The sequence below is a fragment of the Lolium rigidum genome, chromosome 1 (genome assembly GCF_022539505.1).
Source record: "Lolium rigidum isolate FL_2022 chromosome 1, APGP_CSIRO_Lrig_0.1, whole genome shotgun sequence".
Classification (NCBI taxonomy): Eukaryota; Viridiplantae; Streptophyta; class Magnoliopsida; order Poales; family Poaceae; genus Lolium; species Lolium rigidum.
This window is the reverse complement of record NC_061508.1, coordinates 311,625,032-311,651,154: the sequence shown is the minus strand read 5'-3', so window position 1 is coordinate 311,651,154 and position 26,123 is coordinate 311,625,032. Positions and strand designations below refer to the sequence as shown.

The following is a 26,123-nucleotide window of genomic DNA, read 5'->3' as shown; positions in this document are numbered from 1 at the left end:
GGCGGCGCAGAGGGCGCGGCCGGCGCGCGTAGAGGCGGCCCAGAGGGCGGCGGCGGCGCAGAGGGCGGCGGCCGGAGGCGAGGAAGACGGCGGCGGCGCGAAAATCGGGCAGCCTGGCGGCGCGATGCGAGCTAGGGTTGGCCTCCGGTGTTGCGGGTGGGCGGCCGGCCCGCGACGCGCGGGTTTTATACCTACCCCCCTTTTGTCGCGGGTCGTGGCACCACCCGCGATAAAAGGCCCCCCTTTTGTCGCGGGTCGTGCCACGACCCGCGACAAAGGGAGTCTTATCGCGGGCCGTGGCACGACCCGCGACAAAAGGGGTTGGGGGCTGATCCGCGGCATCTGCATCCAACGGCTCCGGCCGTTTGAATCCAACGGCATGGAACCGTTGGACGCGGATCAGCCGTTTTCTCTTTTCTGTTTTATAAAAAGTGTATGTTTATCTATTTTAACTTAATAAAAAGTGTTATTTCAATAACTTTTAAATGGTAAATCAAATAGAAAAGTGTTATATATGAAAATTTGTCAGAAAAATACAATGAACATGAATATGACATCCATATAACTATTTGCATCTCACAATGAACATAGTCGTGTATGTTTCACCCCTAATGATATGCGGAGTGACACCGCCACGTGTCGCCGCCGCTTCCACGTGCCTCGCCACGTGTCGCTGCCGCTTCCACATGCCTCGCCCCGTTGCTGCCGGCGTGCGACGTGTGTAGCCGTGGCTTACACGTGCCTCGCCACGTGTCGCCGCCGCTTCCGCGTGCGCTATATAGAGCGACGAGTGCGGGCGCAACCACACGTCGCCACCGCCTTCGCTCATTCATCTCTGGGATGCCTCCACGTCGTCGAGGGGCGTCCGGTTTCCGTGGCGTTCGAGTGCGTCCGAGCGGTAGGTTCTACGCCGAGATACGCGCCGGTGGCTTCCGCCTTACCCTCGGCACGTACAACACGCCGGAGCTGGCGACGCGCGCTTACGACGCGGCGGCGTGGCGCTTTCGGCGGCCGCGGCACGACATGAACTTCCCGGATGTTGAATCGCTAGAGGAGGCGGAGTTCCTCGCGCCACCGCCGTGCCTCGTCGACGACGAGGACCGTCGCCGGCACCGCCAGGTGCAACGCAGGATCGCCATCGCCGAGCACGACGGGCAGTTGATGCGCCAGTGGAGGGCGCAGTTCCCCAACGATGTCGACAACACCGACGCGTTCTTCGCTAACCTTAGGACACAACGCAGGTCCAACAGGCGCCACCGTCGGGCCATCGCCACCTTCGAGCTCGAGAACCCGAATACAACTTGGACCGAAAACGACCCTCGGTGGGATGACATTTGGACGGAGACAACCTCCGACGACGAGTAGAGACTAGACTAGTATTTTATCTATTTTATTGTAATTTCAATAAAGTTATTGTCGGTTCTATTAGTTTAAATTTAGTTTATAAAGTTGTTGTCGGTTGTTTTTGTTCAATAAAGTGGTTGACACGAAATTTATTACGATTGAACTGAAATTAAAGTACAGAGCTCAACTGAAAATTAAGATACATGGCCAGATTCGAATGTTGGAGCCATTCAATCATAGTCGTGCCTAGCCCTATAATAGTCGCCACTGTAGTCATCATTGTCGAACCTCGGCGGGTGAGCACGCGTGGGCTGGGATTGAGGGTAGCGCAGGCGGGGGCTACGATAGGCCATGATGCTCTGGAGAGTCCGGCCGCGCCACCACATCCGACGGCCGGCCTCGTTGAAGTTCGAAGGAGGCGGGCCGTCCTCCTCGTACCTGGCAACCGCCCTCTCACGCCGATTGATGAAGAAGCTGTCCCAAGTCGGGCTGTAGTCGGGATGCCACCGGGGATTCCTCCGCTGCTCGGGCGTGAGCTCGAAATAGTAGTGGTTCGTGATGGCCATCTCGCGTGGCACACCTAGAGGGATAGGAGGGACCGGTACGCCTCCGACGCTCAGCAACCAGCCGGTCGGGACGCGGTAGCCGGGCGGGCAGGGGTAGTTCGAGGCGCAAAGCGCCTCCGCCTCCCGGGGTGTTAGACATACGGTGGAAGCCATGGGAGAGAGTGATGAGGTTTGCAGATATGAGTCCAAGCCTACATATATATAGTGGAAAAATGGCGGGAATGCGGGAAGAAAATAGGCGGGAACGAAGTGGCGCGCGAAACTTTCATCCCGGGTGGAGGCTCCAACCGGGACAAAAGACCGGGGAGGCTTATCTAGGAGGGCCTTATCGGGGGGCTGATGTGCGGGTAACCTTTTGTCACGGCTGGTGGGTGCAACCGGGACTAAAGCTGTCGGCAGGATAAGGATGTGTCGGTAACCTTTTGTCACGGTTGGTGGGTGCAACCGGGACTAAAGCTGTCGGCAGGATAAGGATGCGTGGGTGGACGCACTGCTCGATGAGATAAAGCATGTAGCGCACGACGCCCTGTCGAAGGAACAAGACAAAGTAGAAGCGGTGCCGTGCCTATAAAAGGAGCATCGATATGCCTTGCCAAGCAGATCAACAAGCCAAGCACAGTTTCATTCCCATGGATGAAGGAAAGGGTTGGGAAATCTCCCGTGGCGCAGCTTCTCGAAGATGTCGTTGGTGCACACGCCCTACGGCATCTTCGGAAGCTTCTCCTCGGAAAAATTTCCCTGCAAGCCCGTGAAAGACTCCGTCTCCTCTAATAGTGTTGGGGAAAGGGTTCTTATTATTACATAAATGTAGAGATTGTCTTGGGAACTATATATGAAGAATACATTCTTACATCGCCATCTACTGTTGTGATCTTCTACACCGTAGCCATGGAGAATCTTCATCATTTAGCAAGATGTTTGGGTCAATTTTCACCGTGAAGGGCGGAATTTCTTTAAACTTATTATAATCTTCTGAAATGTCTGTCTTGTCATCCACTCCCACTATGTTTCTTTTCCCAGAAAGAACTATGTGGCGCTTTGGCTCCTCCGTTGATGTATTCTTTTGTTGATTTCTTTTTCTCGATTTACTAGACATGTCCTTCACGTAGAAAACTTGAGCCACCTCGTTGGCTAGGACAAATGGCTCATCCAGGTACGCAAGATTGTTGGGATCCACTGTTGTCATACCGTACTTATCGTCTATATGTACACCGATGAGCTTCACCCATTTGCACCGAAACAAAGGGACCTTAAAAGTGGGTCCATAGTCAAGTTCCCATATCTCCTCTATGTATCCATAATATGTGGTGGTCTGCCCATTCTCGTCTTTTGCATCAAAGCGGACACCACTGTTTTGGTTGGTGCTCTTTTTATCTTGGTCGATCGTGTAAAATGTATTCCCATTTATCTCGTACCCTTGGAATGTACATATGTTTGAAGATGGTAACCTGGCCAACAAGTACAGCTGCTCTACAACGATGGTGTCCGCTTCGATGGAAAAGATGAGATGTCTTTGCAACCAACTGCCGAAGGTATTCATGTGCTCACGTGTAATCCATGAATGGGGCTTGCCCGGGTTTATTTCTCGTAAAACATTCTTATGTTTCTCGATGTACGGAGCCACCAAGCTGGAATTGTATAGAACTGTGTAGTGTGCTTGATTGAAAGAAATCTTGTCCCCGCACACCGTTGCTTTCCTTCCTAGTGTGCCTTGTCCGATCAGCCTCCCCTCATACCGAGATTCAGGAACACCAATCGGCTTAAGGTCAGGAATAAAGTCAACACAAAACTCAATGACCTCCTCAGTTCCGTAGCCCTTTGAGATACTTCCTTCCGGCCTAGCTCGGTTATGAACATATTTCTTTAAAACTCCCATGAACCTCTCGAAGGGAAACATATTGTGTAGAAATACAGGACCGAGAATTCTAATCTCTTCAACTAGGTGAACGAGGAGGTGCGTCATAATATTGAAGAAGGATGGTGGGAACAACAACTCGAAGCTGACAAGACATTCGACCACATCTTCCTGTAATCCCGACAAAGTTTCGGATCCATTACCTTCCGAGAAATTGCGTTGAGGAATGCACATATCTTCACAATGGCTAGTCGAACATTTTCTGGTAGAAGTCCCCTCAATGCAACCGGAAGCAATTGTGTCATAAGCACGTGGCAGTCATGGGACTTTAGGTTCTGGAATTTTTTCTCCTTCATATTTACTATTCCCTTTATATTCGATGAGAAACCAGACGGAACCTTGATACTGAATAGGGCTTCAAAAAAAGATCTCCTTCTCTTGTTTGGTAAGAGCGTAGCTGGCAGGCCCTTCAAACTTCCCTGGATGATTGCCGTTTCGTCCTTTATGATGTTCCTGGTCCTCCCGTGCTTCTGTTGTATATTTTGTCTTCCCATACACGCCCAGGAAACCTAGAATATTCACACAAAGATTCTTGGTCAGGTGAATCACGTCGATTGCAGAGCGGACTTCCAGGACTTTCCAATATTCTAGCTCCCAAAAAATAGATTTCTTCTTCCACATGGGCGCGTGTCCGTCAGCGTCTTTTGGAACAGGTCGACTACCTGGACCCTTTCCAAAGATAACATTTAAATCCTTGACCATGTCAAATATATCAGCACCACTACGGGGGACAGGCTTCGGACGGTTGTCTGCCTCGCCATCGAAATGCTTGCCTTTTTTCCTTAAGGGATGCTTGCGCGGAAGGAAACGGCGATTGTACGGGTACACAACTTTTTTGCTTTTTCCCAAATATTTACCTTCAGTCTCATCTAAACAGTGTGTGCACGCGTTGTATCCTTTGTTCGTCTGTCCTGAAATGTTACTAAGAGCAGGCCAATCATTGATGGTTACGAATAGCAACGCTCGTAGGTCAAATTCTTGCTCGGTGTGCTCATCCCACACACGTACACCTGGTTTGGCCCACAAATCTAAAAGTTCATCAACTAATGGCCTTAGGTACACATCAATGTCGTTGCCGGGTTGCTTTGGGCCTTGGATAAGCACTGGCATCATAATGAACTTCCGCTTCATGCACAACCAAGGAGGAAGGTTGTAGATACATAAAGTCACGGGCCAGGTGTTGTGACTGCAGCTCTGCTCCCCAAAAGGATTCATGCCATCTGTACTTAGACCAAACCATAAGTTCCTTGCCTCACCTGCAAAATCCGGGAACTCTCTCCCGATGTTCCTCCACTTCCGACCATCGGCGGGGTGCCTCAACATCGCGTCTTTCTTACGTTCTTCCATGTGCCATCGCAACAACTTGGCATGCTCTTTGTTTCTGAACAAACGTTTCAACCGTGGTGTTATTGGAGCATACCACGTCACCTTCGCGAGGAACCCTCTTCTCGGGTGGCTTGCCCTCAACATCACCGGGGTCATCTTTTCTGATCTTATACCGCAATGCACCACATATCGGACATTTATTCAAATTCTCGTACTTCTCACCGCGGTAGAGGATACAGATCATTAATGCATGCATGTATCTTCCGCACATCTAATCCTAGAGGGCGGACAAGCTTCTTTGCTTCATATGTACCGACGGGCAATTCATTATTTCTTGGAAACAACTTCTTTAATATTATCATCAATTTCTCAAATCCCGCGTCAGTCACACCGACCTCCGCCTTCCCTTTCAGCAATTCCAATATGCTACCCACCTTTCTCTGCCCATCTTCACAACCCGGGTACAACAATTTGTGGTGGTCCTCTAACATCTTGTCGAACTGCAACCTCTCCTTATCCGTGCCACAGTCTCTTCTTGCATCAGAAATGGCCCGACGAAGATCATCATCAACAGGATCATCTGATGCCTGTTCTTCACCTCCTTCTTCTTCATTGTCGTCCATTGCGGTATCATCACATTCAGAGAACATAGATCGGTGCTGGTCATCATTATCTTCTTCTTCATCGCCGTCTTCCATCATAACCCCTTCTTGTCCGTGCTTGGTCCAAACATTATAGCTGGACATGAATCCAAACCGAAGCAGGTGGCTCTTAATGTCTCTTGAGCAAGAGTAATCCTTCTCGTTCTTACATTTTAGACATGGACAGCACATAAAACCTTGCTTCAACTTGTTGGCCTCGGCCACAAGCAGGAAAGAATTCACGCCCTCTCTGAAAGCGGGAGCACATCGGTTACCGTACATCCATGGATGACTCATCTGCATCATAAGTATAATTATATATGTATCAGATGCAATCACCTTACAAAAATTAGTATTGTACGACTATGTATATATATACGAGAAAATAGTTGCTAACCTTTTAGGATCAAAAAGAGGAGAAATATTATCAAATAAAATCAAGTGGCATCCCTCTCACAAGCATTCCATCAAACACCTCTTATGCACATGTAGAAAAAATGAGCTAGCATACACCTCCACCTTCACCACCAAGGAAAAAATGAGGTGGGGGCTGGCTGCGTGTCTATATATAGGCATGGCCCTTTTGTCGCGGGCCGTATTACGACCCGCGACAAAAGGGGTGCCGACAGGAGGCGCCAGCCCTCAGACCCCTTTTGTCGCGGGTCGTAATACGGCCCGCGACAAAAGGGCGCGACAAAAGGCCTTGCCCGCTCCAAACCGCTTCGGAGCGACGTGGCCACCCCATTTGTCGCGGGTGCAGGCGCGCCCGCGACAAAAGGATCCCACGAAAGCCCTATTTTCCACTAGTGTTGGGTGATGTTTTTGTAGTCACTGACCACCCTTACCTGTCGAGCGTCCATGTCCTTTGACAGGGTGATTGCCTCCCTGCACGCGATAGCTTCCATGTCTCTGCTTCCATTCATTCCGGGAACACCAACGTGGACGCTCCTAAGTAAACACCATTATCGTTTATAGCCACTGTTCACTGGCCTGAGTTCTTCCGACGGCTACGTCCACGTTGATCTTGATCACTCCAACTAGGGCCTCGAGTACCTCCCTGAATTTTCCTACCTTCTTCTTCCGTTTGTTTCAGATCTGTTGTGAACCTTTGCACGTCGATAAAGGGCTTTGATACTTATGCTTATGGATTTTTATGCGGGCGTGCCAGATCGCCCCGTGCGATGAAAACCTTGATATGATCATCATTCTTTAGAGTGGGAATCAAAGTTGTCAGTCACGCTTTAGCATCTCCTCCGTCTAAGCATATCATATGCTCGGTAATGTCATTATCAACCAAGGCCCAGACACAACGGGACATGATGCAGTCGGTCAAAGCATGGCGCCATGAATCATGAGCTCCACATAACTGACACAAAATGCTATCAGCCATGTGTCTTCAGTGTCTCTCCTCATTAATTGGAATAGACTGCTTTGCTAACCTCCATGGAAAAACTTTCACCTTTGACGGCACCCGTGTGCGCCAAAGCGAGCTCCAATCTTTCTAAATATGTGCTTCATTTGAGCTGGCCGCTCGGTATTCCAGCCAAGCCTCTCGGTGATCCTCGTCGCGATCAGCATATTATAAGCTGAACGGACCGTAAACACCCCTTTTTGTCACGGTTAAGAACCAGAAATCATCTTGTCGCTTGCTGCTCAAGGGGATCTGGAAGATGGCCTCTACATCCATCGGCAGGAAGAACTGTCTCAACCTCTCATCATTCTAGGACGGCGATGAGGCATCGATAAACTCTGCAACTCGATTTGGTGGCTCCCTCGAGAGACAGGCTGTAGGTCGTAGCATACCATCTCTTGGTACCGCTTCTCATTCATTGGATCAGTGAGATCTCCAATTCCAATCCATTTAATCAAACATTGCTTCAGCACCGGTAGCCCGTGTTGAATTTCTCTCCAAACTTGTGAAGGAGCCGATCCCAAAGACGAGTGAAGCAAGTTCGAATTCGGGTAGTATTTTGCCTTGAGAATGCTTGCACTTGGCGACTCAGGGGTCTGTAGCAGCCGCCACCCTTGCCTAGCCAAGATGGCAGGTTGAATAATTCGATGACCCCAATCCCTAAACTATCCATGTGCTTAGGTTTACACATATCCTTCCACCAGACCTAGCTCGGCTTTCTCTACCCCTCCTTGCTGCCCCACCAGAACTTCCGTGGCATTGAGTTAATATGGAGACACAACCCTCGCAATCAAAAGCATGCCATAGAGAAAATTATAATAGCTTGAGCGACTAACTTAATTAGGATGTCTTTCCCTCCGGCCGACAAGAGCTTCTACAACCATCCTTGAATTTTTCTCCACACTCTATCCTTCAAATATTTTTTTTTTTTTGCGAATTGGGAACTTTATTGATTATATAGCGGTGTTACAATCCTTTGCAAGGATACTAGCAAGGAATGGTGGAGTGAAATTAATCCACAAGCATCTCCTTCTATCAGGACTAGCTCTATGAGAACAGATGTGAGCAGCCTCATTGGCATGTCTCTTTACATGATTTAACTCAAAACTAGCTAAAAACTCGCTAAGCTCCCTAACTTCTTGGCATATACTGGTAATAATCGATCTACCAGTGCCCTTTTCCTTCCAGAGATTAACTACCTCTAAGGCATCAGTTTCAATGATGACCCTTTGAATCCCCGTATCGATGGCAAGACGAATACCAGCTCTGACAGCTTCAGCTTCTAGTATCAACGCACTTGCTGCATGAGCAAACCATAGAGCCGTAGCTCTCAAGAGCATGCCTTCATGGTTCCGTACCACAACTCCCACCGATCCATTTTTCTGGTCTGCATTATAGCCCGCATCAACATTGATTTTAATAAACCCACTATCAGGAGGCTTCCATCTTCCTCGCTCTACAACAGGTTTCTGAATCTTCGGTCTCCCAGCCTCTCGCAAGTCAAAAGTAGTTTCTGTAGCCCATCGAACTGATTGTTGTACGGAACGGCCACCTTCCCCGTGCCAGATGGTATTCCGTTCAGACCAAACAGCCCAAGCACCACAGAGAATGTAGCATGCTTGCTCTTCAGTTAAAAACTTACCATCGATCAGATCTGTTGCCCAAGATGTTCGATGAAGTACTGGTAATTTAACACCTATTGCCTTGTGTAGTCCCTCCCAAAAACGTCGAGCCCACGTACACTCAAACAGAGCGTGAAATGTCGTCTCCTCATCTGCACCGCAAGTTTTGCAAAAGCCAATTTGTTCCATGTGCCGCAATTTCAGAGTTTGCCGACACGGTACAAAACCTTTTATCACACGCCACCAAAAGGCTCTCACTTTGGGCGGCACTTGGAGTTTCCAGACCTTCTTCCAACAGAGAGAAGAAGAAGATCTTGACAAAGATGGACTGTCATTATCAAATTGTTCAGCTACCAGCATCTTGTATGTAGACCGTACAGTGAAATGTCCACTCTTCTCTAGCTCCCATGCCCAGTCATCTTCAGAAAAATTACTAATGGGTATGGCACGAATAGCAGCTATATCAACAAGTTCAAAGTTTGCTTGAAGCTTTTCGTCAATCCAACTAGCAGATTCTGCATCAATTAGCTCGCTTACCAAAATTACCTCTGCACTATCCTTCAAATATTTGAAAGCTCCATGCTTTGCTAGCCCTACATACGAAGGCATGCCCGAGTACTTCTCATTTAGTGACTCTGAATATGCACATGAAGGATGTGTTTCACTCCCCCTTTGATCATCCAGGAAATCTCTTTCTAAAGAAAATAGACAATTTGTCCTGGTTGATCTGTTGCCCTGATGCCATACAGGACCTCCTGTACTTTCTCCGCTACCACCGTCTCCACCTTGAATAGCAACAGGCTATCATCGAAAAATAGGAGATGGTTGAAGCCAGAGCCGTTGGGGCCACCTTATCCATGGAGCTCCAATGAAAAACTGTGCACGAAGGGCCAATTGCTGCCAACAAGAACATATAGGGAGATATAGGATCCACTTGGGTATGAACGTGTCCAGTCTTACTCAAAAAGTACTCGGAAGGATAATATGGTGACAAGGCGCATTATCATTTGCACCCAAATGCAATGAAAACCTAGCTTGATCATAATAGCCTCTAGGTAAGTCCACTCCAAATGATTGTACGCCTTCCTCAATACAAGTTTCAGCGCACAGAATGGATTCTTCTTTGTCCGGTTACGCTTCATGAAATGGAGACATTGATCAACTTTCGTGGCACAAACGCCGATTGCTCCTCATGGTCATTAAAGCATCTTCAGCTGCGTCTCCCATAGGTTTTTGGACCGCGTCGGACATTTTTTCTTTCCTAGCCGCGCGCCCCAAAGACACTTTCCGTCTGACGCGGCCCGATACGGTGTCCGGATCCCTGAGCCTGTCTCCGGTCCACAGGGGACGCTCCGGGCGCACCGGACGCAGCGAGAAGCGAGGTGGGGAGTGGCGGGTCCGGAGCGTCAGTGACACACGAACGAAGCGTCGCAGCTTTGCCTTAATGGCAACGGAGGGGCAGGTGAGACTACTTGTCGCCGCTGTGCAACCTCCACGCGTCGCCGCCGTTCGCACGCCACGGCGCATTCCTGCTCTTTCTTCCATCGCTTCTGGCCTCTTCCCGCTCTTTCTTCCCGCCTCTTCTCGCGACGCCGACATCTATAAAAGGCCTCCTCGGTTCAATGGTAGCCACCACAGACGCCGGCATCCCTTTCTCTGCCACAAGCACATGCCTTGGCGCCTACGCACCACCTACGCAATGTTAAACCGCGCCGACACCGGCCAGTTCCTCCGCCACGGCAGAAGAGGGGCGCCAGTGCCGGGCGGAGGAGATGGGTGGGCGGTGGTGTGTAGAGCGGCAGCGCCTGCGCATGGAGCGGGAGCTCCATCAACGTCAGCGACGGGACGCGCTGGAGCAACAGCTGCGGGAGGAGGTGGCAGTAGCGGAAGCGGCAGCCTGGGCAGCGGAGGCGGATGCATTGGCGGCGGCTACCGCGTCGCAAATGGAGGAGGAGGAGGACGACGAGGCGGAGACAGAGGAGGAGGACGACGACTACTTCGACTGGTCCGACGACGACGGGTCGGACCCGGAGGATGCGGCGGCGCAACAACTAGCACTTGTCGAGTCGTTCGGGTAGCAGAAGAAGCCCGCGAAGAGGAGCAGATTCGTCGTGCCGTTGAACTCTCCCTCCAGGCGGAGCATATGGGGAGGGCAGGCGACTACGCGCTGAACGAGCACCGGCGTCTTCTCATCACGCTCCGTAGGGAGAGGCGGCGCGCCTCCCCCAAACGCGGCACGAAGAAAACATATCCCCAAATGCTCGATCCGACACCGTTGAGAACGATTTGGGAGATGTGGCTGGAGATGCTTTTAGCCTGGCTATAAAACGAGGCATGTTTGTTAGCCTGGCCTATGCGTCCAGATTTGGTCGCCTGGTCTGTTGTGCCTGGGCATGCTTAGAGCATCTCCATTCGCGTCCCCCAAACCGTTCTCCAAACGGCGCCGGATTGAGCGTTTGGGGGACATGTTTCGTTCGTGCCACGTTTGGGGGAAGTCGCTCCCCAGCCGCGTCCCCCAAACACCGCCCCCAAACATTAAAATACTATTTTTTATGTTTTTGTATTTTTTATTTCAATAAACAAACTAATGTATAATTTAGAATGTGGTTTACATGAAGATATAGTTTGAAACATGGTTTTCCACAAACTAATACATAGCTTGAACCATGGTTGACACAAATATAAAAGATTGCAAAAATAATTAAACCTAACTAGGCCGCGCATCGAAGGTTTCGTGTGTTCGCTGCCAAGAAAGAACACTCGAGGGCACACCCAGTCACCCAAACTAAAAAATCCAGCTGGTGAGGGTGCCCATGTTGGTTCTTCCGAGGAAGAACATCAAGAAACCTTCATGCATTTTTTCGCTGCGAAGAAATGACACTCTTCAGTCGTCGTCCTCCTCAGCGTTGTCGCCGTGGTAGTTCCGGCGGCAACGATTCTCGTCGAACATCTTGACGCTCATGTCCCTGTCGCCGAAGTAGGAGAACACGAGCACGAAGCCGGCTTCGAGGCGGTGGTAGCGCGCGAACTTCTCCCAGCCAATGTGGAGGTACATCTTGCCGCGTGCGTCATAGATCACGTCGACGATCCACCGGCAGCAGTGGCAGCCATCCTCCCGCAGATGCAGCGAGCCCGAGCGCTCGTCGTCGGCGACGAAGTCGGCGAAGTCGTCCGGCAGCCTCTGGATGTCGTGTGGGTCGCCCTTGAGGACGACGATGACCTCGAACAGCACGGGCCCCTCCTTGTCCTGCCTGTCTGACGATGAGGACGACGACGGTGTCGCAGGCGACGGCGAGCGTGCATCTCTGCCGCGGCGGCGGCCACGACCACGACCACGGCCGCGAGCTTAGCCTCCGCCTCTACCAACCATAGCGTCGACTCTTGAGATGGTGGCGGCTAGGGTTGGGGAGAGAGGCGCTAGGGTTTGTGTGTGAGAGGGACGATGAGGGGCTGTCCTTTTTATAGGCCGGAGGGAGGCGGGGGAGCGGTGGTGCTCATTAATGCCGGCACGCAGAGCTAGGCGCGACGAGACGCTTCGCTGCGCCTCTGCGGGAACTGCACCGTCGCTGCGCGCCAATAACTTCCGTCGCGAGGTAGGCGACGATTAGGTTAAAATTCAATGTGCCGCTGACGGGTCGGCCCCGCCACTCCCCGCCTCGCTTTTCGGTGCGTCCAGCGTCCCTGGTGCGTCCCCTGTGGGGCGGGGACAGGCTCGGGGCGCCAGACGCTGTATCCGGCCGTGCCGGACAAAAAACGGCTTTGGGGGACACTGCTGGGAACATTTTTTTGTCCGACGCGCCCCAAATCGCTCTGGGGAACGGTTTGGGGGACGCGACTAGAGATGCTCTTAATGCTACTTTTTCTTGTCTGTTTTAGGAGGAGTAATGGGCTAGCAATTGTTTGTCGGGCTAATGGAGGAATGATCGCTACTACCAAGCTTAGGGCACAAACCAAACGCATCCACTCCAGGCTAGCCTGGGTAGGCAGTGTTTTTGAAGTTTTCATTGGCCAGGCTCCTTTATTTCCTAGGCATGTAGGTCAGGCCTCCAACCAAACTAAGAGCAACTCCAACGGAACCAGTAAAAGCCGTGGAAACTGAATTTTTCCGGCGGATTTACGGATTCGGGCCAAAAGCCACAGATACTAGAGCCTTAATGCGTGGCCCGACCCGAAAAAATTTCTCGAGGGCCTAAGAAACTCCGCGTGCGGCCCCTATTTAACCAGATCAGGGATGGGACTTCGGTTCCGAAACCCTACTCCCATCCACCGCATCCGCTCCCCCGCCACGAAAATCCCTCGCACTCCGACGAGGAATTCCGGCCACTCCCTCGCGACCTCCGCTCCGTTCCCCATGGCTCTCGCAGCAAGATGCGGTAGGGGAGGCGGCCGTATCGACGTCGGAGGCTCGTCGTCTCGTCCGCCATTTTTGCGCTCGGAGGCGGAGCGCGTGAAGTGGATGCACTCCGAGGAAGCACGCAAGCGGTCGGCGCGCAGGTGGCCGCACAGGTCGGCGCGCAATGCGGACGGCGCGCTCCCGTCCGGCGGCTCGTGCAGTCCGCCGCTTCCGCCACTCCCCGACGGCAGCGACGGCGAGGACGACGCGCCGGAATTTCACCTCACCGGCGGGCACCCGGAGGAGGCGACGGTGATCAAGCTCGCCGCCCTCGTCGTCGCCTAGGCGTCCTCCGCCGCGCGTAGAGGTTCCGTTGACTATCCTGGGGCCAAATTTTGGTCAAAGTAGGTGCGACATAGGATTAATACTTAATTTATGGTTTATATGTAAATTATGTTTGCTTGTATCTCGATCGGAGCATCGAACTCGTTGCATTTCGCACGTTCATCGCCAGAAATTTCCGCGACGTTTGATTTCTTTTTTTTAGTTCGTCTTTTCGGTTATGCGCCTCGACTAAAATCAACGAAACCCTAAAATTCCGGAGATTGAACTCGTTGTTTTCAGTTTTGGCGAGTTCAGTCAAAGCTAGAGATGCTCTAACCCTAGAATACTGTTTTGCAGGAGATTGTTTCCATTTTTGGGACACGTTTGATGACTTCGTGGTGCTTTTTTTTACTTCTTTCCTAAAAGGGGAAATGTTGGGCAAAAATTAGCAAATTGTTGCCCCTGAAAGTACTATATTGTTCACCTTTTCAGGTCCATATTATTTAACTTTTTTGTGTGTAGACCACAGGATAAGTATTCTACTCTCCGCTCCAAAAAGGATATCCTAGATTTATTTAAACTTAGATGTATCTATGACATTCTTTTGTGGATGGAAAAAAGCAATGTTCATTTAGATTATTTTAAAATTATTTGAAACTGAGCCCGAGCCCCAAAATGCCTAACTCAGTGTTAGGCTTCTTTGGTCAGCTTGACCATTAAAACAAAGCGTATGACTTAGTTATGCAGAAAAAGTGATAAACAACGGAAAAACAATCACGACATTACACTCTCAATGGAAAGTTTCCTCTGGAACTGCAGAAAACTAGACGGAACATTTTCGGTATGGTTTTCAACCCTAGAAACTAGAGAAGCTTTGTGGAAAATATTTCTGCGGAATGAACAGATTTCTACAGAAACCTAAGAGGCCTTAAATTTGTCGCACGGAAGGCTTGATAAGCAACCCCAACCCAACAAAAAGCAAGGATGCCCTAAAATTCCTAAATTTCATCTGCGAACTGTAGGAAATAGAATAGAGGGAGATATAGAGAGCGTGGTGGTGATGAACTTGGGAGTCTACTCCTTCATTCGAAAAATGGAAATCTATAAACAAAACTTCTAGAAGGAACTGACGTAGATACAGAATTACGGGTCATAATGCATCACTGAAGAGTACAATATGTAAAACATTTGGAAACAGAACAGCCAATAATAGGTTCAACCAGTGTTCACAGAGCACTGGATATGCCTGCATACAACAACATATGCTTTGCCTGAGCATAGTTATCTGCAGTTCTTCCTTATTTCATCCGGGGTTTTCTCCCCAGGAACTTTTATTATTGTTCATCAGTCTTAAGAGTTACCATCAGTTACCTCTCTTCCTGGACTAGAACGGCACATGGCATAGGTCACCTGCAAACTGAGGGCTCCAGACCAGCACATCACCAATGCTAAACTCAGAATCATACGCCAGAACATTGCCAGTTGAGGGTTCTTGAGCAGCAGCAGGTGCATCACCCGTTTGAGCCACGGGAGCAACATCTACGTTCACTGGCTGGAGCATCTGTTTCCAAGCATCGTCTACCGGGGGTAGGTCGCCTGGTCCAATGCCTTCCTGCTCTTCTCCTTCCAGTAGGCTCATCAGAAATGCCTCCGTTTCTTCCCAGCTACAAACTGAATCAGATGGTGTCTTCTCTGCAGTGGAGTGGGAACTGCCTGTACCATCAAGCAGGTCATTGCTCCCTAGATTCACCAGACCATCAGCGACCATTACTGCAGCGTGCACCCCATTCATGGTATTTCCGAGCGGAGCAACTGTGGTGCGCACCTGGTTAATAGTATCTTTATGTACATTAACTGCGGTGTGCACCTGGTTCATGGTATAACAACAAGCCTGCAGGCCCACCAGGTTGACATTATTGACTGCAGCTTCAGTATGACTGGTGTCTTTCAGTTGCTGAAGCAGGCTTGTTATCATGCTGTCCTGGTCAGAGCTCTCCAGAGGTACGCTTGCTGGTGCACCATAACCTGTTTCACCAGCAACAATTGGGGATACATACGCAATTCCTCCATATCCGTCAACAGCTTTACTCTTCAGAGACAGCGCCTTCGGTTGGTACGTCAATGAAATCCTTCTCGGCGGGCTTTCACCAGAGCACTGCAGGCTCTCCTCGTACTTATCCCACACGGACATGGCAGGGCGTTTAGAAACTGCAGCTCTGCACGTGCAGGTCTTGAAAACTTCTTCGGGTGAACGTTCCTCCACTTGTGCCCACGGATTTCCAGGGTACTTATCCCAGGTAGCAGAGGCAACCCCATGTGTGATCTGCCTCTGTGTGGTCATCAGATGATTAATGGGTTCAGGAGTGGCTTCCTTGTGAGATGATGTAATCAGGTTAGATAATTTTTTAATGCCGGCATACTTTTTAGGTTCCTCCTTTTTTTGCTTCGCCTTCTGCTCTCGCAGCCGATGTTTCTACATCACAATACAGAACAGAAAATTCAAGACCATATCACACATCACAGTATAAAAAGTGAAAATAAAGCAGAAATTATGAATAGCACTTCAGCATAACGATGTTGTAACTTAAATGAAACTTAATACAGTACTTGTTGACTAGATATGTATTGATATGACATTACATATCACCCCAGTTTAATATTACAGTCACAATAACAAGCCCCAATTTAACCAGTGAAGGAGAAAAATCGAATAAACGGTACTCAACAAATTCCTACAAACATAAATATATTAGTCCGTTGAATTGGTAAACCAGGCTAGGATAGTGTTTGGATAGTCAGATTATTTAAATTAGGACAACTAGTTACATGCAAAGACATATGGTTTCCAATTGTGATTGTTTCTGTAACGGCGAGCACTAGGGTGTTGCTCAATGGCGAGCCAGTGGGCCTGAGACAGGGTGACCCCCTGTCGCGAACGTTATTCGTGTTAGTCATGAACACGCTTACCAGGGTGTTGGCTAAGGCCGTTGAGTTGGGGATCCTTAGGTGCCTGGCCGCCAGGAGTTGGTGATGTCTGTATCGCTCTATGCAGACCACGTAGTTATCTTCTGCCATCCGGATGGGACAGAATGGCGCACGGTGCGCAGCATTCTTGGGCTCTTCGGACATGCATCAGGGCTACACACCAACTTTGCAAAGTGTTCGGTATCCCCAATTGCCTGCTCGGAGGAGGTAGCCACTGAGGCGGCGGTGGTTATGGAGTGCCAGTTGGCCGTCAAGTACCTTGGCATCCCCCTCTCGATCAGAGGCCTGCCGGGTGAGGTTTTCCAGCCTGTTGTTGACCAGATAGCTGATAAGCTGCCTACATGGAAGGCTGCCATGATGCCCAGAGCGGGACACCTGACACTGATCCGTGCGGTGCTTGCGGCAATACCATTCCACCAGCTCATGGTGTTAAGTACTTAAGTGTTAACAAAAAGGCTCTTAAGCAGGTCGTCAAGATCTTGCGCAACTTCCTTTGGGTGGGCAGGAAGGAGGCCAATGGGGGGCACGGCCATGTGAACTGGTCTAGGGTGAGTCTCCCTCTTTTCTATGGAGGTTTAGGGATCCCGGACCTCGCTCGCACGGCCACCAGCCTTAGAGTGAGATGGTTGTGGAGGTCTGGAGGATGCGCACAGACCCCTTGTGACCTTGGCGCGGGTTCGATATACAATTCTCCAAGGATGAGTGGGCGGTATTCAACGCATCCACCTACATGGTGCTGGATGATGGGTCCACCACATTTTTGTGGGAGGACCGATGGCTCGACGGGAAGCTGATCCAAGAGATAACGCCAGACCTCTATGTGCTGATCCCAAAGCGACGCAGGAAGCGGCGCTCGGTGGCGCAGGCTCTTATTGAGAGCTGCTGGATCACCGACATTGTTGGTGCCTTGACTCCGCCAGCCCTCTGGTAATACGTCCAGCTTTGGAGAAGACTGAAGAGTGTGCAGCTGACGGACACACCGGACCAGTTAGTTTGGCGCTGGACGATGGATGCCCAGTACTCATCACGCTCCTGTTACCACATCCTCTTCCAGGGAGCGATTGTATCAGGTTCGTGGAAGCTGAACTGGGAGTCATCTTCGACAACGCATGCCCCTTGGTGACCTTGCTACTCGACGCGATTAAAGCTGAAGTACGATCGTGGGCGAGCGCGGGAGCCCAACTTTGCCGCTTCTTCCCTATACTAGTTTTTTGGGTTGAGTTGTATGGCATGGTGTTGGTCCACTTGTAGACTTGTACATATAACCTTCTTTTCTATCAATGCATCGAAACACAAAGCTTTTTGTGTTTTCTCGAAGAAAAAAAAGATTGTTTTTTAACAAACTCTACTCCTGAAGCTGTATGTGTTAGAAATTGGAAACCTGATCTAGGAAAAATACAAACTTTATCTCCATGGCATGCAGAGGCAGAGAGTACTGAGTACTGGCGCGCTCATTAGACATCCATGTACATGTGTTTAATCTGGAAAATAACGGAACAACAAGGGAGACATGGCAGAGCATCAGTGTAAACATTATTTCCCTCCAAGTTTATCCTGTTAAAATGGAAACTTGACCATTGCCTTTAGCGTGCAAGTTTGTAGTCAACTGTTTGAACTTTCACTGGGCTGTGAATTAGAAGGTCTAATATCAAATACAGTTTAATGTGGAACAGCTCTTAGTAAAGGAGCATTGTCTTCATATTTGTTTAGTTGACAGTGTGCACATAGTTCTTTATGAACTTAGGCAATTTTTTTGCCAAAGAGAATGACCTATTGATTAAACAACGCAGCATATATAGTAACACAAAATAAACAGCAGAGAAGGGAAATGTTCTATTTTTCCAACTAAGATCGAACCAATAATAAATAATTGACTACTATATTTTTGTCGATATTCAATTAGGTTACTTTATTTCTTGCCTTATTGCTTTTGCCCAATAATTGTCTATTAATGAGCACATGGTAGGTAAAAGGACTACTCTGCAGTAACATCAATTTATTTGGTCACTCCGCATCCGTATCGGCCTCTATATGTTCCATGGCCAAAAAATCTTGTCAGATCAGAAACCCGACTCCAAGCCAGATTCCGAGACCGTAAGTTTGTCCGAGCAGGACTGCTACTGGTGGTACTTAACGTGCCAAATATAAACCAGTGACAAGGTGTGCAAGCGGTGGATACAGCTGCAACTTTGTGAATCATGTAATGATGACTGCCAGGAGCAAATCTCTTGAAAATAGCTGGTTTTGCTAGATTAGTTAACCAAGTAACAACCATTATGTTGGTTAATTAAATGTACATGTATAGATAAATTTAAGTAGGTAGTAGCTTCCATCTAAACCAAATATTCGTGGAGGGGCATCAGGCTGGCATTGGGAATCTATGATCATTGGCCACGGAAGGGGGAGACAAATGGAAATGCCACCGAACTTCAAGGCTATGGCGGCAACAAGTGCTTACGTATGCAATGGGCAGCGAGTATATGGATCCTATTGGGAGAAACTAACACTAAACAGACAGTCGAAAACCTTTGACCTAGCATATACTCACAGAAATGGTCAACAATGAAATAGCAGAATGACAATATCATATTAGTTACTTCCAAAAGTTACAGCTTCCTTAGGGAAACTGCATATGATGAAAGAAAATTTGAAGGCTCTAATGCTAAAAGTTCAACCAGCATAAACTAACTAGCATGCACAAAAGCGGAAGTGCATAGGTTGTCAGCTTCTACTACTCATGATCATCTAATTAACAAAAACATAAGTACTGCCTACTGAAGTACTGTATACTGCAGTTGTAAATATACTAAATCAAACGCCCACCTGGAGATGGCTTGATATGTTCCCCAAGGTCAAATTCAAATTATTGACATTCATGTACCGACGAATGTTTCTAGGCGTAGCAACTGTTAGCAAAAAAAAAAAAACCACAAAAAGGACATGTTTAGCTGTTAAACATAACAAATTACTGATTTATGCCAAGTGAAGATAGCCTTACACTCCCCAAGCACTTGAACAGCCCGCAAGAACCTTTCATGGAGCTTACTGGTCCACGTGAACCGACACAGCTTCTTTGAGCTATGTGCTTTGAACACATAAGGTTCTTCGCCCTCAGTTTCAGACCTGTGATTTTTAGCAGATGAGGAATCCATTCTACCTTGGGTTTTCTTTGGAATGCTTGTTCCCTCAGGTAGCACCCTTTTAGATTTGTGTTGCCGTGCTTTGTGCAACAGAATGTTGACGGTTTCGGTGCCAAACGGCTTAAGCACATTGAAGCATGATCCTAGGGTCATACGTTCAGAGACTGCCTCTACATCATCATAAGCACACATTGCTGCAGCCAAGGAATAATACCCTTAGATTAATGAGTTTGGATGGCAGAAATTTTCTTAAAATATTGCAGCTCTGTGTATAAATACTCACTGACGAAAGGCACTCCGAATGCCTCCAGAATCTGGTGAAACACCACCAAAGTTTCATTCGCTGTATTGGCAGGATGAACTTCCGCTACCACCAAATCAAGCTCCTGACCCTTAACAACCCCCCTTTCAAGGGAATCGAGGGCTTCTTCTGCTGCTTGGAAGGGCAGAACTATGGAACAGTGGAAGTTAGACTCGAATCTTTGGAGAGTAAAAAAGCAAAAACCATGTTAGCATGTTCAAATATTGCTACATTACTATCCTAACCTCCACTTGTACTATTACGGTAAGTGAGTATCTTATAAGGACCAATATAGCTACTTGATATCTGGGCATATGCTTTTCTCATTTCACCTCATACTCCAACACTTCGGTAATCTAATAGCACTTGGACGGTCGATCTAGCAGTTATATACTGCCTTTTTGTCTAAACCATATAAAGTCCATTAAATATATTCTGCACATACATGTAACATAATCTAATGGAACTTCCAAGGGTAACACAGTAACACTGAATATCACGTAGCACGTACCAATGGAAGGTAGGAAGGGTCTCAGTTCCTCTTCTTACGGAATGAAACAAATTTTAAAGCCTTTAAAATAGTTTCATGAATATATTTTTAACTTAATATAGAGAAATGCGTGCCAACTCTTCCAGCCAACTTAAGCACACAAAAACTGAAACAATTAAGTAGCCGCGACTAATATAGTGTATAAATTCTTCCAATCCAATTCTGAAAAGAACTTAAATATATTGAAACAATAGCAAGTTAGGCCCTGAGTTGGATTTTGACCACTAACAGAATATTCGTAGATACAATGAAAAAATCCTTGTGTAAGTTAAGAAGTACACTGTTCTAAAAAATCCTTGTGTAAGTTAAGAAGTACACTGTTCTAAAAATAATTTGAATATCTTGACACAATACCAATTTAGGCCTTACGTTGGATTTTGATCACTCACATTCGTGGGTAATACGGAAAAAACTGTGCAAATTAAGAAGTACACTGTTCTAAGCAAAAGAGTGCGCAATTTACAACAGAGATTTGTCCTGAAATAAAAATAGCTCAGAAAACCATGGGATTAAGAGTACCGCTGCGCTACAGCATGAGGCATATCACGCATGATCGAATCTCATATGTCTGTGACATCAGCTGCCTCACGCCCCAGAGCACCAGCGCGTGTGCCCACGGCAAACCAACACGGCACTGAAGCACATCGCGCCAAAGGCCTTTTTCCAAACATGTGCTTATTATATTTCCCGTTAAGAGTATACCATGGACATTGGCTATCAACTAGAACAAATATCCAATTGTGCATAGTTAAGAAAGTGTAATCTATCACATAAAACCTGAGGTAGTGACATCTTAGGTATGTGTTGATCTTACCTGTAGATTTTCCTATTGAATGATTGGCCTGGTATATATTTGTTGCAATCATTCATCAACCATACCAGATCCAAATGATATTTTTTCTAAAATACACGAAAGCTTGCTTGCCTTTGTATTAGATCCAAAATGATGTACCAATTATCTTTCATCCTCCCTTTAAAAACACCTTTTTTACATGGAAGGGGGAAAGAATACAGAATGGAGATGCTTAGGAATTGAAATGCGCACCTTTGAAGTTGAATTTCGCAAGTGTGTCGGAGATGGCCAACAGGGATACCGGATCATGATCAAGAACTAAAACTGAACCATTTTCCATTGCAGGTCAGTGTGACCCTATGGTAAGCAGAGGAGGCTACAATGTTTATGATGGATCTAATACCTTCTTTTGGAGTGAGACCTTCACCGAGGGCAAAACATAGGGTGTTATATAGCAATAAAGTTAGAAAAAGACAAGAATTTAAGGAGTAGTGTCCATCCTTATTCAAAGCTGACTTGTATTTCGGCGTTCAAAGTGGAAGTTGAACAAGATATACTGTTTTGGCAATACATGTGAACCTCATCATTATTTTGTCCTCTTGTGCTTCAGTTTCCCATGTAAAGAACATGTAAAGACATGAACCCTTATGAATCATGACTTCATGCTATCTGTTCTCTCTGACCATACTGGCTTTTTACACACTCTTTGTTGTGACTCGACCTGCATTTCAAACAGTATATGGCAAAAACAAATCAACTAATTCACAGGCAATATACACCCTATGGTTAACCCAAATGGGACAACAGTTCAGTAATAACCATATTTAATGTGCACTGTCATTTACCAAAAGAGTAGTATGCCAACCTAAGTTTTCCAAGGTCCTCGATACTTTTGTGTGTTGTTGTGCCGGTATCGGATTCCGTACCTGATTTGGATATTTGTTGTATTGAAATAGCTTCCACTTAAAATAGTTACGAAAAAGGAGACGATAAGCTTTTAGTTTCCAATACCATAGGCAAAAAAAAAGCCCACGAACAAATCCATCATCTGATACAGACCAAGACCAACCATAGCCTTCCTTTGGCACACTGGCAAACATAATGATAGATACCTAAACAAAGCAAACATGCCATTCACCTACTAACTGGCAAACATATTGATACTTCAGTAACAACTTACAACCATTAAAACTTCCTAGTCCTAGAGGGTCTCAACTTTGGAATGTCAAAACATACCAATGGTGTCAGTGAAGTAATGTGCTGTTTTAAGATAATTTCTCAGGCAAAAGTCTGAAAGGTAAATAAGGCAATCATTGGTCAACTACATCACGTATAAACTGCAACGGTTTTACAGCATGCTGTCATGCATAACAAGAAATCTAGTACTAGGAGTCATTCTGTGCACAGGCGTCGTGGGGATATCTCACATAATCAATGCATGGTGGTGAATTTGAGTTTGCGATGGTACATCACACATGGCTGGCAATATTGCTTAAAAAGCAAGATATTGTTTCGATAAAAAGGTACAGGGCCAATTCCTTAAAAAGCAAGATATACACATGCTATTAATTATTCATCATTTCCAGAAACAGTGGTGGAGAAATGATTTAACCAAGCTCGGGGTCATTGCAGTCTAGGATTGGGAGTGTGAAATTGAGGAAGATACAACCAGGGCCAAGCTTAAAACTACTAAACCTCATCTCCACAGCTCGGGCAGCCACCCTGGTTTCCCGGGCTTGTCTCCACTCTTATCCAGAATGATATATGCCATGTCCAGTGTGCTGCATATGTGTTTTTTGAGTAATTAACTACACATAAATTATGCGAAGGAGCTAGTTGTCTGGCCATATCTTTATTAGAAATTAAGTCGCATGATTTTTTTAAGGAATTTGTTCCATGACACACTACCAAAAGGATAGTCGCATATCTCTCTTCTGAACTAGCATGTGTCTTCTCGGAACTGAGAATATATTAAACACATGCGTGTACTTCAATGATCAATTCCTGATAAATTTCTCCTTACTTTCCCTATATATAAAAACAACATACAGAAATACTATTTTCCTCTAAAAAAAATACTATTTTCACGTCGATGAATTGTATGTAAGTCAAATGACACATGAAGTGTTCCCCTCAGTGGCAATGCATTATGCACATACTAGGGATATGGTACTGCCGTACCACCCTTAGTTGTTGTATTGTATGTAATGTAAACAAAAACAAATAGTAGGCAGTAAACCTGAATTATCCTTGTTTCTCGCCATGCTTGAACGAATAAAAATATCTCAGGTTTTCACAACACAAAAGAGCCAGGAATATTGGTATTGCTTGCAAATATGCATGTAGCCCGCAGCCTAGATCTCCACTGAATGCCCACTACTGAGTAACTGAGAGCACACACTGCATATAGGCCGCAGCCTTTTATGTTAGCTTAACATAAAAGAAAGTTTGAACCGCATCCCAGACGTTAGAGCGGGGAAAACATTTTTTTTTTACACTTTACACATATATAGTGTCTGGGGTGCTTGGATGGTAAACAGAGTGCAAAACATGTTTATAGGGCCGCATAACAGGCTGTATGCTATGGACAGGAATTATCCCCCTGTTACAGCATGTGAAACAAAATATTTACAAGGTTTCATGAACCAGTTAAGCGAATAATTGTTTACGAGGCCAGCTACTGAGTTTGTAAGTTTACAGCCCATCTGTAAATCACTAAGTTAGAAATTGTAATCAGAAATTGGCGTGTAGCAATGCATGCTGAATGGCTTCCCTATAGATGTATGTTATAGCATGGTGGAAGAAAACTGGAAGTGCATGAACATATACAAACTGCCAGTGTGCTGATTCACAAAAGCACTTGCTAATTCATAGTTCCCAGCTTTCACCGGTTCACATTGCAATGCACCATTTGATACACAAAGAGGGACAGGTCGATTCAGATATCCCAACCCGAAGGAAGAGATCCCAGACGAGAATGCCCTCCAAATCATCAACATCTATATTATTATGGGTTAATAATGGAAGCCGATTTTCTTTCAGATAATCGAATAGCTAGCAGGGAGTAGCAGACAGTCGACCGCGCCCACACCAATCGGAATCTGGAAAAGGGCCACATGCTGGCATCAAATTCGGTAATAAGCAACAATCAAAGCATACAGGGACTTAAACAAAAGATTTAACCAAAATAACCGACAGTAGGGCACGTAGACGCTCCCGGCGTGGAGCGTACACTTATGAACCGACGGTGCGAGTAATGGGAGAGGAAAGGCAACCGCCCAGGGCGCCGGCGCCGGCGGTGCCTGTCGCGGATACCGAGAGGCGTAGGAGGAGGCGTCGCGCCTCCCGACAATCTAGCCGACCTCGGGATCCCTTTTCTCCCTCTCTCTCGCCGCCGGTCGCCGCATCGCCATGCGCCGCCCTGGAGCTCACACGGGAACTTCAGAGTTCAGACTGGTTTCCCTAGCGAATGGGCTTAGTTTACTCATGGGCTCCAAATGCTCTAACAAAGTGGCCCATAAGGCTTTGAAAGGAACGACCGTTTCCCGTGTTACTGGGCTTAACCACTTTCGGTGGCTGAGAAGGTTGAAACCTGAACCTGTACCTTATTATCGTATAACCTTAAAAAAAAGGCATTCTAACATAATCAGGTCTTTAAAAAATTACTAATCAGGTCTTTAATATCCACCCAAAAAATTACTAGTACTTGTTACTTATCCTAGAGAATAATACCGATATGGATAAATTTTACATGGTTATTATACTTATCATTAGAAGACAGTACAAAAACTATGGTCAAAGTGATTTAGAGTGAGTATTATAGTATTGATTTCACATAATAAATGGAATTGGAGCGTTGCTACGTTAAATAAAAGCTGGTGGTGACGCGTGTTTGTTGTCTTCTTCTTCTTTATGAAAGCGGAGAAACTTACCGCTCTTCTGATTTAAATTTGTTTCCACGCTTTAATTCCATATGGGTCAGAAGAAAAGGGTCAGTCAAGTGGGTGATCTTTTGGCTCCCTGGAGCAAATGACGAACATTAATACGAAGATACTTTCGTACTTATACATATGAATATAGGTGTTTCTATCACCATTCATTTTACTTTGATATTCGAATAAAAGAAGTAAAAAAAGTCATGAAAATACTTAAAAAAATAGAGTAATCTTGTAAAACTTGACAGTGTATGTATTTGTGCATGTCTGTAAAATTTCATGAAAAAAACGTATATGGTATATCATGTGTTCTGAAAAAGAAAAGTGCGGTAGAAAAGCTACACCATTTTTTTTCTTTTTGGTTCACAAAAAAAAATCCTTTTTTCCCTAATGTGAACGTAGGACATGAACGTGTACGCGGTGATCTTTTTCCAAAAAAAATGTGACATCTTTTTTTTTCGTGGTAGAATGTGACATCTGAAAACTGAAATGCCATTTGTTTATAGAAGCGGGAGTGTGCTGACATGGGACTGCGGGTGGCAGAGCGAGCAGCAAGCAAGGATCATGCAGACGCAGTCGTCCGTCACTCCAGCTTGAAGCCGCGATCGCACGCGAGGAGTACAGTCACTGGAGACGCTGCAGATAGATAGATAGATCATACTAGATGCGGTCAGACGCGGCAAGCCACGTCGATCCCACGAGACGGCGCTTCAATTATTGCGTGCATGTCTCCCGGCCTTCATGTGACGCAAAGCAGATACTACCAACCAACCTCCGTGCTGTGCTTGATGCTCTACGGCTGGCTGGATGGTTGTGGTCTGTGGAGCTCTGACCACCGCCGCGCCGCCTGGCTGGCTGGATGTTTGTTTCGTGGAGCAGGCACCTACTTTGGGTTCTTGGGCAGGCTTTGGGTCATGGTCTGCTCCAAACGCTACTT

General features: G+C 47.0%; 1 protein-coding gene across 5 annotated transcripts; it reads right to left on the bottom strand.

Moving 5' to 3' along the window:
- Positions 1-14,646: 14,646 nt before the first annotated feature.
- Positions 14,647-24,592, bottom strand: LOC124697701. Of its 5 annotated transcripts, none has more exons than XM_047230263.1 (7): positions 24,484-24,592; positions 22,097-24,352; positions 21,504-21,972; positions 19,891-20,058; positions 19,466-19,801; positions 19,291-19,373; positions 14,647-15,955 (listed from the first exon to the last, which is right to left on the bottom strand). In XM_047230263.1, exons 3-7 carry the CDS (start codon positions 21,589-21,591, stop codon positions 14,867-14,869), a joined length of 1,764 nt encoding a protein of 587 aa, XP_047086219.1. In that variant the 5' UTR covers positions 21,592-21,972; positions 22,097-24,352; positions 24,484-24,592; the 3' UTR covers positions 14,647-14,866. The 5 variants fall into 5 exon arrangements, with proteins under 5 accessions (XP_047086219.1, XP_047086226.1, XP_047086232.1 ...); XM_047230270.1 differs by having other exon boundaries at positions 22,117-24,352; XM_047230276.1 differs by having other exon boundaries at positions 21,504-22,177; positions 22,263-24,352.
- Positions 24,593-26,123: the final 1,531 nt, after the last annotated feature.